This window comes from Lynx rufus, unplaced genomic scaffold (assembly GCF_022079265.1).
Source record: "Lynx rufus isolate CCGP_SWC_20201006 ecotype Redwood Valley unplaced genomic scaffold, mLynRuf1.p SCAF_28, whole genome shotgun sequence".
Taxonomy (NCBI): Eukaryota; Metazoa; Chordata; class Mammalia; order Carnivora; family Felidae; genus Lynx; species Lynx rufus.
The window spans coordinates 12,698,457-12,711,990 of NW_025814843.1; the positions used below are offsets into that span (position 1 = coordinate 12,698,457).

General features: G+C 46.0%; 1 protein-coding gene across 3 annotated transcripts in view; it reads left to right on the forward strand.

Annotated features, from left to right (window-relative positions):
• ZZEF1 (zinc finger ZZ-type and EF-hand domain containing 1) overlaps window positions 1-13,534 on the forward strand; it is a 103,490-nt gene that overhangs the window by 20,895 nt on the left and 69,061 nt on the right. For all 3 annotated transcript variants that reach the window (XM_047090023.1, XM_047090024.1, XM_047090025.1), the window contains exons 4-11: window positions 1,662-1,833; window positions 2,675-2,874; window positions 4,250-4,460; window positions 8,771-8,887; window positions 9,750-9,928; window positions 11,613-11,711; window positions 12,391-12,482; window positions 13,328-13,476. In XM_047090023.1, the coding sequence (XP_046945979.1) occupies window positions 1,662-1,833; window positions 2,675-2,874; window positions 4,250-4,460; window positions 8,771-8,887; window positions 9,750-9,928; window positions 11,613-11,711; window positions 12,391-12,482; window positions 13,328-13,476 (1,219 nt within the window). The remainder of the gene's footprint in view (window positions 1-1,661; window positions 1,834-2,674; window positions 2,875-4,249; window positions 4,461-8,770; window positions 8,888-9,749; window positions 9,929-11,612; window positions 11,712-12,390; window positions 12,483-13,327; window positions 13,477-13,534) is intronic.

A 13,534-nucleotide genomic window follows, 5' to 3' on the forward strand; every position in this document is an offset into this window, starting at 1 on the left:
TCTGTAGCATAAGAATGTGGTCTGCTGGCTTTCTCTGTCTCTCCCCTCCCTCCCTCCCTCCCTCCCTCCCTCCCTCCCTCCCTTCCTTCTTAGCACAACTGGCTTCTCATTCATGTCTCCGTTCAGATGTGACCTCGGGGAAGGCTTTCCTCATTACCCCATCTAATTTAATGCCCCCCGACCCGTACCATTCTCCACCTTCTAGTCACCGTCACCTTTGTCGGTTTAATGGTCTAAGTGGCACTTACTACCTGAAGCTGCAGCATTATTATTTCTTTGCATTTTGTCTGCCTCATTTGTGTCATTATCCTTAACACCGGGCACTGTGCCTGCCACATGGTAGATACTCTGTGAGCAGTAGTTGAGTACATGCGGAAGGCCACCCCGGACTCCCTCCGTGACACCGGCAGTTTGACAGTGTGGACAGACAGGTCCGTGGAACATGATAGAGTCAGGAAGTAGCCCCAAGTACGTGTGGGAATATGGTACCAGGTACAGTCAGCATTGCTTTGTACAAGGTAGAGAGGCGAATCGGTCAACAAGCGGGGTCGGGGCAATTGGCCAGCCATTTGGAGAAGTAAATAAAGCTAGATTCTCATCCATTCCGTTCACTGAAACAAATTTCAGGTAGATCAAACAGTTCAGCTGTAAAGAAACTGTAAAGGGGCGCCTGGGTGGCGCAGTCGGTTAAGCGTCCGGCTTCAGCCAGGTCACGATCTCGCAGTCCGGGAGTTCGAGCCCCGCATCGGGCTCTGGGCTGACGGCTCAGAGCCTGGAGCCTGTTTCCGATTCTGTGTCTCCCTCTCTCTCTGCCCCTCCCCCATTCATGCTCTGTCTCTCTCTGTCCCCAAAAAATAAATAAATAAATAAATGTTGAAAAAGAAACCGTAAAGTGCTAGAGGCAAGTAGTCCTGCTCTGTACAAACGCTTGACATGGGACACCTTGCTAAGCAAGATGTGAAACTCAAACTACAAAAGAAGAGATTAATAAATTAGACTTTATGCAGATTTAAAGTTCTGTACAGCAAAAATATAAGCAGAGTCGAAAGACGAATGATATTCAGGGAATAAAAACGTATTTTGTAACACATCGTGACAGACTTAATTTTTTACTGGCTCTGACCTTGGGCGGTTACTTAACTCTCTGAGCCTTAGATTCCTCATTGCTAAACTGAATTAGAACATAGACAATGTATAGAAAAGTGGCTCACAGGGAACACTCAGTAAACATCACCTGTTCTGTGCGTGTGCATGCGCGTGCGTGCGGGCACGTCATATAACATACAAACTGGTGAGAAGACTTGTGCCCCACAGAAAATAGTTGAGGGGAGGACCAGGCCTCACTCAGAAACACAGGTGGCTTACAAATGAGTGGGTTAAAAAATCTCACACACAATTAAGGAAACGTGAGTTCAGACTGTAAGGTTCCATTTTCCGCCCTCAGCGTGGTTCTGCTCATGTCTCTGGGGCTGCACTGCAGTGGCTCACGGAGCAGTGTGGCCAATTTCTGCTTTTATATTGGTTCTTCGGAAGAAGATTTTAAGGAACGCTTATTTTTCGAGGACCAAGGTACCAAGCATATTTGTGTTAGGTATTTTAAATGACCCTTTTTTCCCTTTGTGAAAGAGATGTCATGTGATGGAATCTGATTTTCCCTGCAGAGAGCCCTGGAGACCTAACTAGGAGCCCTGAGATGGATAAACTCAAGTCGGTGGCAAAGTGCTACGCTTACATAGAAACGTCCTCCAACCCCGCGGACATCGACAAGATGACAAATGGAGACACGGCGTCATACTGGCAGTCGGACGGCAGTGCCCGCTCACACTGGATCCGGTGGGTGGCGCCACACCAGCTGCTGGGCGACCTGCGTGCCCATCTCATCAGTGCGCTCAGAATTACCTTCCATGCCATAAGAATCAAGTACAGGGGCTCCTGTAAAATGATGCTGCCGGGCTCATCTGTCCGTAAACACGGATAATCCCTTTACTTGGAATTTTGGGGGAGAAAATAGTATTTGACTAATATCTTGTGATACTGATTTTAGATCTTTTTTGCTAGTTTCTCAGGAAAATTAATATCCCAAGGGGGCAAGTACTTAGATGCGATTTTACATTTTAAGATCCTCTCTGTGCATTTAATAAACCCGTGTGCACCTATCTTGCCGCTGCGGAAGCGAGGGGATGGGATGAGCAGGAACCCGGGGGTGGAATTGACCACTATCAGCTGGGACGCTTCTGGTTCTCAAGTTTCTCCTGTCTCTTCAGAGGATGGGCTCCTTTCAGTTGGTGGAATAGAAATAATCGTCTTGTTTTCTCATAGGGAGTATATGTGACCTTTAGCCGTCTAACTTACAGCCGAGGGAGTATATTCAGTTCTTTGGATGCAGTTTAGAATTTCTTTCTCAGGTAAAGCGATGTTTTTTAGGATGTTCGTATTGTACTTTCCTGCCTGTATTAGTAGCTTAAGAGGAAATGTAAGATTAATCTTGACCCGAAAGGAATTTTTGAGATGAGAGGCCATAAGGACTTTGAAACTAATAGCGTTTCAAGTTGGTTGCTTTTAGGACAGTGAGTCTTTGGTGACATCAAAGACCAGGTCTTGGAGATGGGACTTGTGAATGCTGCCGCTTCTGACCTGTGTGAACATTTGCAGTGTCTGCTCCCGTGTTTTCCAGCTTAAAGATGAAGCCGGATGTTGTGCTTAGACACTTGTCCATCGCAGTGGCTGCCACAGACCAGAGCTACATGCCGCAGCAGGTGACCGTGGCTGTGGGGAGGAGCGTTGGTGAGCTCCAGGATGTCCGCGACGTGCACATCCCCAGCAATGTCACGGGCTACGTGACGCTGCTGGAAAATGCCAACATCAGCCAGCTCTGTGAGTCAGCCAGGGTGCACCTTGCCCTTCTAATTAAGGGGTTTGGGATGGAGGGAAGAAGGAACGGTTTTTAGCGGGAAGACTTCTCAAGTGGAGAAACCGTTAGATTCCCTCTGTAGGTTTGATTAGCTACTCGTGATGCGCACGAGAGTCACATTATTTCATCTATTTGGTGTTTTTAAAAGTTATAGAAGCCTTTTTTTAATTAGAAATATTCTTGTTTCCTTACTGTAAAACTACAAAATATAAGCAAAAATTACTCAAAATCCCACCACCCAGGGATAATCACTGTGAATGTGTTAGTGTGAACCTTCCAGATCTTTTCTTGTGTGTGTGTGCATGTGCGCGCGTGTGTGTGTAAACATGTGTGTACACATGCGCACACACACGCCTTTTAAAAATAAAACATAGGGTTGTGGGTGCATATTTACAAAAATGGCGAGCGATATGCTTTCCACGCTGCTTTGTAATTCTTTAGCGCGTTGTCCTACCGCGTGTTTTTGCACACCTTTATTTAGCGTTGTAAGAATTTGCCTTAGTTTTAACCAGCTCTTTATTCTTGGACATTTAGGTTGTTTCCATTTTTATAATATTATAACCTTGTGTCACACCTAGCATTTTGGAAATAATCACAATTCTGTGATTTCTTTCCAGGCTTTTTTCATTCAGGGAGCCGGAATGCTTCATGCTTTGTCTCATTTCTTCTAATGCTCTCCTGGGCCAAAAGAAGTGTTCTTACTTTGCTCAAAGGAACTGAGGCCTAGGGAGGTAGAGTCTTTGTGTCTTGCCCGTAGGCAGAGCGGTAGTTCAGCTCCTGGAGTAGACGCTTCCTGTCTCACTGTGCTGGGCTTTTCTCTAAGTTGTGTCCCTTTTAACTTCTCACCTCCTCCTCTCCAATCCAAATAAGAAATTGTGACACCTCTTAAAAGTGAGTCATGCCTGCGTCCTCTGTTTGGACTTGATTATCAGAAATAAATTCTCACAACTGCTGTGAGCAAGCTCCTGTTTTTAACTCAATCGAAATTTCAGAACCCTAGCTGTAGAAGTTTTCTTATCATGGATTTAGTCAGGATTTAAAAAATGATCTTTGTGTTAGTTTTCAAGACACGTAAATTTCTAAGAAACTTTGCAATGGAAAGATTTTAAGCCGCCCTTAAATTTACCCATTGTTCTTATGACTCCTTAATTTGGTTGATGCTTTTTTGACGAGTTTATTGTATGCTAGCTGCATTGTACACATTATTTCTGGTATCAGAGTTATTTCAGAATTTTCTTTTCAAAATGTGAATTGCTATTTTGCTTTTAGTTGGGAGCTTAGCATTTGCTGAACTAAAGAACTTAATCCAATACTGAATTTGTTGTTTGCGCTTGACAGATGTCCAGATTAACATAAAACGTTGTCTTAGCGATGGATGTGACACTAGAATTCATGGTCTGAGGGCTGTTGGCTTTCAGAGAGTTAAGAAGTCTGGGGTCTCAGTCTCAGATGCTTCTGCAATCTGGTACTGGTCTCTGCTGACATCTCTGGTGACGGCATCCATGGAGACAAACCCCGCCTTCGTCCAGACCGTGCTGCACAATACTCAGTAAGTCACCCCCTCTGCTTTCCAACCCTCCGTGGCCCCTGTCGTCCCCTCCCCCTGCAGAGCATGGCACTTAGCAGCCCTCAGTCACTGAGACTCAGCGTCTCCGCCTCCGGTGCCCCGGTGTTTCCTGTTGGTGCTGTCGGCTCCCGGCTTGCTCCTTATTAGGGGCAGTTGGTCACACTTATGTAGCGCTTGAGATCAGATAAGCTCCTTCAGGTGCTGTCTGTCATTTACCTCCTCGTACTGTGAAATGTACACGTAAAACTTCTCCCCAGGTGACAGGTGAGGACCCCGTGGCGTTCCCCAGGGCCCATCGCTGGGCAGGGATGTGTCAGGTAGGGTCTAGGCCTCTGGACTCCAGGTTGAGGGCTCTTTTCGCTCCTGATGGAAATCTGTTCAAGGGTGCTAAATGAATTCAGTTTTAAATGTAGAGCACCTTTGAAAATTAAAATGGAAAAAGTAAAGGTAAATTAAAATTGAATTAAAAGTTAAAATTAAACAATTAAAATTGAATCACATTTAAATTAAGAAAATTAAAAGTTAAAAAGTTAAAAAAAAACCTGTGAGGGCACAAAGTCCCAGCGGTAACATACAAGGCAGAAAGTGGTGAGTGACGTGCAGCCTTAGGAGCAGTGAAGTGTCAGAGCCCTGCGTTTAAGTTCAGTGACTGATAACAAGAGACTGTTGGTAGATGTCCTCTCGATGTCTTTTGAGATTGTTGGTTATTGCTGTTAAATAAAACTGCTCAGCCAGTAACACTGCAGGCAGTGCCAGATGTGAAGGGCAGTATTTGGCCATACTCCTGTCTTGCTTCCTGTTTAAAGTTTTTTTTAGAAAAACGGTCTGTAACTTAGAGAATATTTCAAGTGCAATGCAAAGAACTTTTATTTCCTTCTGAGGTGTTGGAGAGAAATTTGCAAACCTGGTGCCCCATTGTCCCTAATACATTGGCGTGTATTTCCTGTGAATAAGAACACTGTGCTACAGCCATCAGGCCCAGGGGATTGACGGGCACTTATGGCACCGTCCTTTCGGGGCTTGTGAGTTGGCCCAGTAGTGTCCTGTGTGGCACAGCGATCCAGGCCAGAATCATACTTTATTTTGTTGCCACGTCTCTTCGGTCTCTGTCAGAGTGGACCAGTTCCTCAGTCTTCCCTTGACTGTACGGCTTTGACACGTTTGAAAATTACAGGTCAGTTATTTGCAAGAGTGTCGTTCGGTTTTGGTTTATCTGATGTCTCATGATTAAGTGTAGGTGTTGTATCTTTAGCGGGAGCATCACAGAAGTGATGACGCGCTCTGGTTTCACCCCGTCAGCTGACACGCTACCTTAGATTGTCCGGTTACTGGTGCTGTTCAGGTCAACATCGATCCCTGGATGGAAGGGTGGTCTCTTAGATTTTTCCATTGTAAAGGGACTTTTTTTTTTTTTCCTGGTAATTAGTATTTTGTGAGGAGGTGCTCTGAGACCACATATCCCATTCCTCCTCAAACTTGGTATTGGTGTGGACGCGTGATTCTTAACGTTGTTCGCTGGGTTATAACTGATCACGGTGTTGATGTTTGGATTGGCCCAAGCTTGGCCTGTGGGAACTCCTTCAGTCTGGTTCATGGGTCCTTTGACATGTCTTCATTAACTTGGAACACTTCCTTACTTTCCAGAACAACAAAATACTCCAGGCCTGTCTTGAATGCTCTCTGCCTTAGTCCTGCAGTGAGCCATTTTTTCTGCAGAGTCATCGTCCCTTTTAGTGGAGAATTTAGGAAGTGAACACGCAAGGGACGCCTGGGTGGCGCAGTCAGTTAAGCGTCCGACTCTCGATCTCGGCTCAGGTTGTCATCTCACAGTTTGTGGGTTCATCTGTGCTGATGGCGTGGAGCCTTCTGGGGATTCTGTCTCCGCCCCTCCCCCACTTGTGTGCACGCACACACGCGCACATTCTCTCTCAAAATAAATAAATAAATGTAAAAAAATTTTAAAAAAGAGGGGCTCCTGGGTGGCTCAGTCGGTTGAGTGTTCGACTTCGACTCAGGTCATGATCTCATGGTGTGTGGGTTCGAGCCCCGTGTCAGGCTCTGCGCTGACAGCTCAGAGCCTAGAGCCTGCTTTGAATTCTGTGTCTCCTTCTCTCTCTGCCCCTCCCCTGCTTGCACTCTGCACTCTGCCTCTCTCTAAAATAAATAAACATTAAAAAAAAAAATTTTAAAGGAAAGGAAGAAGAAAGAGAACACACTGAACTCGTTGCAGGTGGGGTGTGACTTCTCTCCTCTGTCTCCGTGGGCCCCACTGGGAAATACGTGTTTGCACGGAAGTGACGTGCACGTGTGTGTACATTGTGCACATTTACACGCATGCTCATTTCTGTGAGCGCCCTTCCGTGCTCACTTCTGACCCCGTGTACAGACGACCCCGCCTCTGGCTGTCGCCCTCTGTTTGTGCTTCCCTTATCTGACGCTGAGAAACCTGCCGCCCGTCCTCCCACATGACCAGGCTCCCGTCTCCTGCCCTCATCCGGACCCTGCCCTCACCCCACTCACGCCCGAGCATCTTTTGCAAGGCCACTGCTGTGACCGTCCCCATACGTGTGCCCTTCTCGTCCCCCTCGGGTTTCCTTGCTCGGCACCGGGCCACCGTCTTTACCCTACTTGGTGTTTAATTCACATCCCCTGCCAGACCGTCCCGTTCTCACCCTGCTCAGTCCCCACTCCAGAACCCCATTGTGGGCCACCGTGGTGCCTGTCCTCCTGCCCAAGCACAGCCCTGCTTTCGGGACTAAATTTTCAGGAAAGAGAAGAAGGGCTTTCTACCTAATTTTTGTGAAGATAAGCCAAGTGGTTGACAAGTGGAGATAATTTTGTTAAATTTAAATTCAAGTTAGTTAACATACTGTGTAGTACTGGTTTCAGGAGCAGAACCCGGTGATTCATCACTTCCATACGACACCCAGGGCTCATGCCAGCAAGTGCCCTCCTAATGCCCATCACCCATGTAACCCCCCCCACCCCCGCCATCAACCCTCAGCTTGTTCTCTGCAGTTAAGAGTCTCATGGTTTGCCTTCCTCTCTACTTTTATTTTTACTTTCCTTCCCCTGTGTTCATCTGTTTTGTTTCTTAAATACCACATATAAGAGAAATCATGCGATATTTATCTTTCCCTGACTTATTGCACTTATCATAATACACTCTGATTCCACCCATGTTGTTGCAAATGGCAAGATTTCAAGGAATGGATATATTTAAAGCTTATATTTCTAAGAAGCTGTAATTATTAATCTGCAATTATATTTCTACTCCTAGTGTTTAAATGTCAGTGATCTAAAACTACTATAAAATTTTTTGGAAAAATCAATGAAAATCAATGAGGAAAAATAAAAAGTATCATGAAACAAAGTGTTTGCTTGTATTACATCCGCGTGTGTGACCTCGGTGGCCTCCTGCATTTGCAGCTCCGTGTAGAGAGAGGGCGAGAGCTGAGGGCACAGTGGGAGCTGACAGAATATTAGCTCTACCGTGCTGTCTCTATTTTGAAACGTAGAAATAAAGTTGTTTTGGAGATTCTCATTACTGCTGCTGTAAGATGATGGTCAGTTGCAGAATCTTGAGTTATTTTTTGCACACCTTCAAGTTGCACACCTAGCACGATTGCTGGTGCAGAGTAGGACCCAGTAGTTTTGGGTTGTATTGGTTTGTTGGGTAACTACTAGTTTGGAGGAGATAAAGCTTCGGAGGGGTTTCAGAAAGATAAATGTTAGTGGAGACAAGAAAAGAGAAACATTGAAGCAGGCATGGAGGTAGAAAGGCTAGAATAGCATATTTTAGGAACACGGGCAAGAATAGAAACGGTGATGGGTGCTGGTACGTTTAGGAGAAAAGAAAATTCGTGGCACGTCTTTAGATACCGTAGACCTAAGATCGGATGTATGAACTGAACCGTTTCCTGGGCCCCAAGCTGCTCTCCCTCCAGGGTCGGGTTTTCTACAAAGTCTGGGGTTTTTCTGGAGAGTACGTGTGTCTTTTGCCCACTCTGCGTAGAATGAGTACTTGATCCCAAAGAGTATGGAATGAGCCTTTGCAGAGGGCAAGGGAACTCTTGAAAGAAGAACTAAACAAGAAAGAAACCCCATGACAGGACCTGGCACCATGACTCCGGGGGAAGCAGATGTCACACTGGGTGTCAGGCTTTCCGTAGGAACGCTGTTCGCTCAGGAGGGATCAATCCAAACGAGCTTCTAGGCGTTCAGTTTTTGTTTCGTGTTCGTGAACCGATGTGTCCGCCTGGTGTGTTCTGACCTCCACCTCCCACTTTCAGGAAGGCGCTGCAGCACATGCCTCCACTTTCCCTCTCGCCAGGATCCACGGATTTCTCGACTTTCCTGTCTCCCAACGTTCTTGAAGAAGTGGACAGCTTCCTCATAAGAATAACGAGGTAAAATCAGGGTTGATGAGGTGGGGCTCGTAGGGCGTAGAGGGCATCTGTGCTTGTTAAGTCTTCCTTTAAAACTTTTTTTATCTTTCATGGATTACCACTAAAAACAGCTCATAGTTCATGATTGAAGAAGAAATGACGCAGTCATTCACCCGTGTAAACTCCATTATCTTGGGATGCTACCTGACCTTAGGAGGTGGGGGTGGGTGGGGGGTTCTCTGCTGCAGCCAGAACCGGTGTCCCTCCGTCCCTCTGCTTACATGGTGGCCTTGGGCACCATCCGCTTGCCTGTCTGTATAGCCGCTGGTCCACAGGCCTGGCCGAGGCCCCGTAGTAGCTTGTCGGAGATCTTGCTTGCCCTGGCACACTCGCTCTCTTCGCTCTGTCTCTCTCAAAAATAAACAAATAAACATTTAACAGGAAGCAGTTTGTACGTGATGTGTTTAAAATGACCGAGAAGCATATGGTGCAGTATGTCTAAAATACCCCGTTGGTGTTGGAGGACTGAGCTCCCAACCCAGTCCTCACCCAGTCGTCATTCTTAGAGCAGCGGCTTCTTGTAGGAGCTTCTTTATTTGTGGTTTATTTACTTATTGTTTGATTTGTTAAAGTTGATATTGTTAGTATTGTTTAATGCTTACAGATTAAGGAGACAGAGGTGAGGATTTAATTTCCTAGTTCTCTAGGTTGATTTAATTTTTCTTCAGGTTATCTTGAGGATTTTGAGAAAGTATTTCTGGTAAACATATAGAAAGCACACCATGGGTCGGTTTTACTTCTGGGGTCAATTACGTGGGGTTCGGGCTGCCTTGATGTGCTCATGTTTTTAAGAAGTGAAAAGTTTTTTGTTCTTTGCTCATAGCTGCTGTTCAACTCCAGAGGTGGAGCTGACCCTTCTGGCTTTTGCACTAGCAAGAGGAAGTGTCGCCAAAGTGCTGAGCTCTCTGTGTGCCATCACTGACCACCTGGACACACGCTACGAAGCCTCGTCCCTCATCTCCTCCATGGCGTCAGTCAGGCAGAACCTGCTCCTTAAATACGGTAAGTGACGCAGGCTCCCGGGATGGACAAGCCAGAAAACCACTGTTACCGAGGGGCGCATGGGGGGCTCGGTCGGTTGAGCGTCTGACTCTTGATTTCTGCTCCGGTCTTGATCCCAGGGTCATAGGATCGACCTCTCCATCGATTCTTGGGATTCTCTCTCTCCGTCAGTCTGTGCCCCTCTCTCCGTCTGCCCCTCTCACGCATGCTCTCTCTCTCTCTAAAATAAAACAACAGTAGCAAAAAAAAACCCCATCATTAACGTGGGACTTCCTGGCATCTTATGTCCTCGGGTAGTTTGTGGATCAGGTCACTGTAGTTACACCGCGTGTGTAGACCAAGAGGGTTGGGAAGTTGGACTGTCTCCCCTGTGGAGGAGGAGAGAACCGATCCTCGTCTTAGACGGCATCCCTCTGCCTCCCGTGAGCTCCACAGGCCTGCCACCGCTTTGCCCACCTGGGCCCATCGTGACGCTGTCTGCCGACCCTTCTCAGTTGGGCTGTGAGGAACAACTTCTTTGCCATCCTGGCTTCTGGTGCTGAAGTTTCTGTCTGCAAAGTACAGTAGTGGATCCCATCCGTGTAGTAATGGGCAAACCGTGCTGTTTCTGTCATGATCTTTGTACTTTTGCCTTAATACGACTTAATAATTTATTTTATGTTTAATTTTTAAAGGCAGACAATTAATGTGTTATAAATCCATTTTCCCCCCTAGATTTTAAAAGATAATTTTTTGGTTGGGTAGGGAGCCCATAGCAGGCACGGCTGGATGAGAGGGGGATATGTAGTGTCTGGGAAATACTCTCCAGGACGCTTTTCAGTTCAGATGAGCAGTTGTTTAGGTAGGGAATGCTGGGTGGGGGCGTAAAACGTGAGGGAATGTTTATTATCGGCAGTGTTCTAGTTCTGGGTTGGAGTACAGGTTAGTGGGTTCTCACTGCAGTATTATTTAAATTTAAAAAAAAAATTTTTTTTTTAACATTTATTTATTTTTGAGAGAGACAGAGACAGAATGCGAGTGTGTTGGGGCAGAGAGAAAGGGAGGCACAGAATCTGAAGCAGGCTCCAGGCTCCAAGCTGTCAGCACAGAGCCTGACACGGGGCTCAAACCCACAAACTGTGAGATCATGACCTGAGCTGAAGTTGGACGCTCAACCGACTGAGCCACCCAGGCGCCCCATCACTACAACATTATTAACACGAGAGAAAAAGGAAAAGCTTTCAGGTCATCATAGCAAATGGTGATTTTTGTAATTTTTAAAACTTTCAAAATTTGCCCGCAGGTGTATTAAAGAAACAAAACCCCAAAGCGTAAGATATTATTTATGTATTTAAATGCAGTTACAACAAAATTAATTATTGGCTCGAAAACACTATCTTAGAACTCACTCTCCCAAATATGTTGAACGTATGCTGTTACCCTGTCTTACAATATACTTTGTTTCTGAATAGTGGTGTTTTAGAGACCTCTTCATGGAATCATGTAGGGACATAAAGCTGTACTTGGTCTCTTTCAAGAAAGCGTAACTTTTGTCCAGCATCGCTTCTCTGCTTTTTTTTCAACAGGTACATTTTTATTAGTGTGGTGTCCACAGATGCTCCATTTCCACTGATGTGTCTGCTAGTCTTTATTTTTTTCATCGTGCTGGGTTAAGGCTCTCGTTCTCTGTCTTGTCTTTGATCAGGTAAACCTCTCCAGTTGATCCTTCAGGCCTGTGATGTCAAAGGGAAGGAAGAGAAATCAGGGCCTGAAAACCTCCTCGTCGAGCCGTGGACGAGAGACGGTGAGTGGTAGGTGTGTCTGTGTTTTGTGAGTGGGAAGGGCTGCGGCCACGTGAGACTGCGCGTGGGGCTCTGGGGTGCTCAGAACACGCAGGCTGCACACCGTGTTGGCCTCTGCTGGGTGGTGGTCCTTGAACCGTTTGTGTGCCTTCATTATCACGGCCCTGTAATCTGCTAAGGGCCAGTCGCTTGTAACAATTTCAAAGTAGTTGAGAGCCTTGAGTTTTGAAAAGCAAGGGTTCTCCATCTTGGAATACAAAAAGTTAGCGTTTTCAAGTTCAGATTATGTTCCTATTGTGTCATCTTAAAGCAGTAAGAGACTCAGCAGATCGAGGCATATGGTATTGCTGAGAACATAATTTAAGGGAAGGGTATTTCTTGGTGTGGCTCATCGGGCGTCTGGAGCATCTGGAAGGAAGCCTCACTCCTTCCCTAGTGCTAACACGGTAGTGGCTGACGCGCTCTTCACGTGGCGGTGGGCTCTCTTCCTCGTCCAGGGTGTTTGTGTCTTCCTCATCCGTCTTATTGGCCAGCCGGTCCGTCATCCGCACACGCCCCTCTTGTGCTCACCGTACTGCTTGGAACATTGCCTATTTGGTGAAGAAGGGGAATGTTCTGGAAGTTGTCAAATGAGTTAACAAATGAGGCAGTCATCGTAACTTCAGTGTTTCCCTTTTGCAGGGTTTCTTACAGAGACTGGAAAAACCAGAGCAAGTACTATTTTTTCTACAGGAACTGAATCTGCCTTCCAAGTTACACAGATCAGAATTATGGTAATTCCCATGCTGCCTTCTTTAAGCAACGTTACTACTATTTTAAAAATAGGATTACGGGGGCACCTGGGTGGCTCAGTCGGTTAACCCTCCGACTTCGGCTCAGGTCACCATCTCGCGGTCCGTGAGTTCGAGCCCCGCGTCGGGCTCTGGGCTGATGGCTCAGAGCCTGGAGCCTGCTTCTGATTCTGTGTCTCCCTCTCTCTCTGCCCCTTCCCCGTTCATGCTCTGTCTCTCTCTGTCCCAAAAATAAATAAACGTTAAAAAAAAAATTTAAAAAAAAAAAAAGGATTATGTAGGATGCCTGGGTGACTCAGTTGGCTAAGTGTCTGACTTCAGCTTGGGTCATAATCTTGCAGTTCATGGGTTTGAGCCCATGTCAGGCTCTGTGCTGATTGCTTGGAGCCTGGAGCCTGCTTCGGATTCTGTGTCTCTTTCTCTCTGCCCCTCCCCTCCTTGTGCCCTGTGTCTGTGTGTCTGTCTGTCTCTCTCTCAAAAATAAATAAACATTTACGAAAAAATAGAATTATGCTTCAGAGGTCTGTGACACTGGGTTTTCATCGATTATCTAATGATTACTCTGTGCCAGGCCTGTGGCCGAGGACAGGGACAGAGAGATGAATAGACTGTTGTCTGGGAAGGTGTGAACATAAGGACTGAGAAAGAGAAAGAATCCTTTCTTAGGAAGCAGCTTTTTTTTACTCTTAACATATTCAAAAATATGTTTATATTTTGTTGGTTTGATTTTGCTTTAAGCCGTTTGAATTTCACCATATTTTTTGGAAACAAAGCAGCCACAGGACCTTAGCACCTTCAGCATACTTCATCTGGATCTCTGTTTCCAGGTTCGACGTGGTGGCATTGGGGCCCAGTGTGGGTTGGTGTTTGCCTACAACTCATCTTCTGAGAAATTTCACGCAGAAGAACACTTCAAAAGGTTTGAAAAGTATGACAATTGGAAACTTCAGGAATTCAGGCAGTTTGTAAAAAGCAGGTAAGGAACAGAATAAAAATTTTTGTAGTTAATAAGACTGTATGCCTTCTCCTATTGG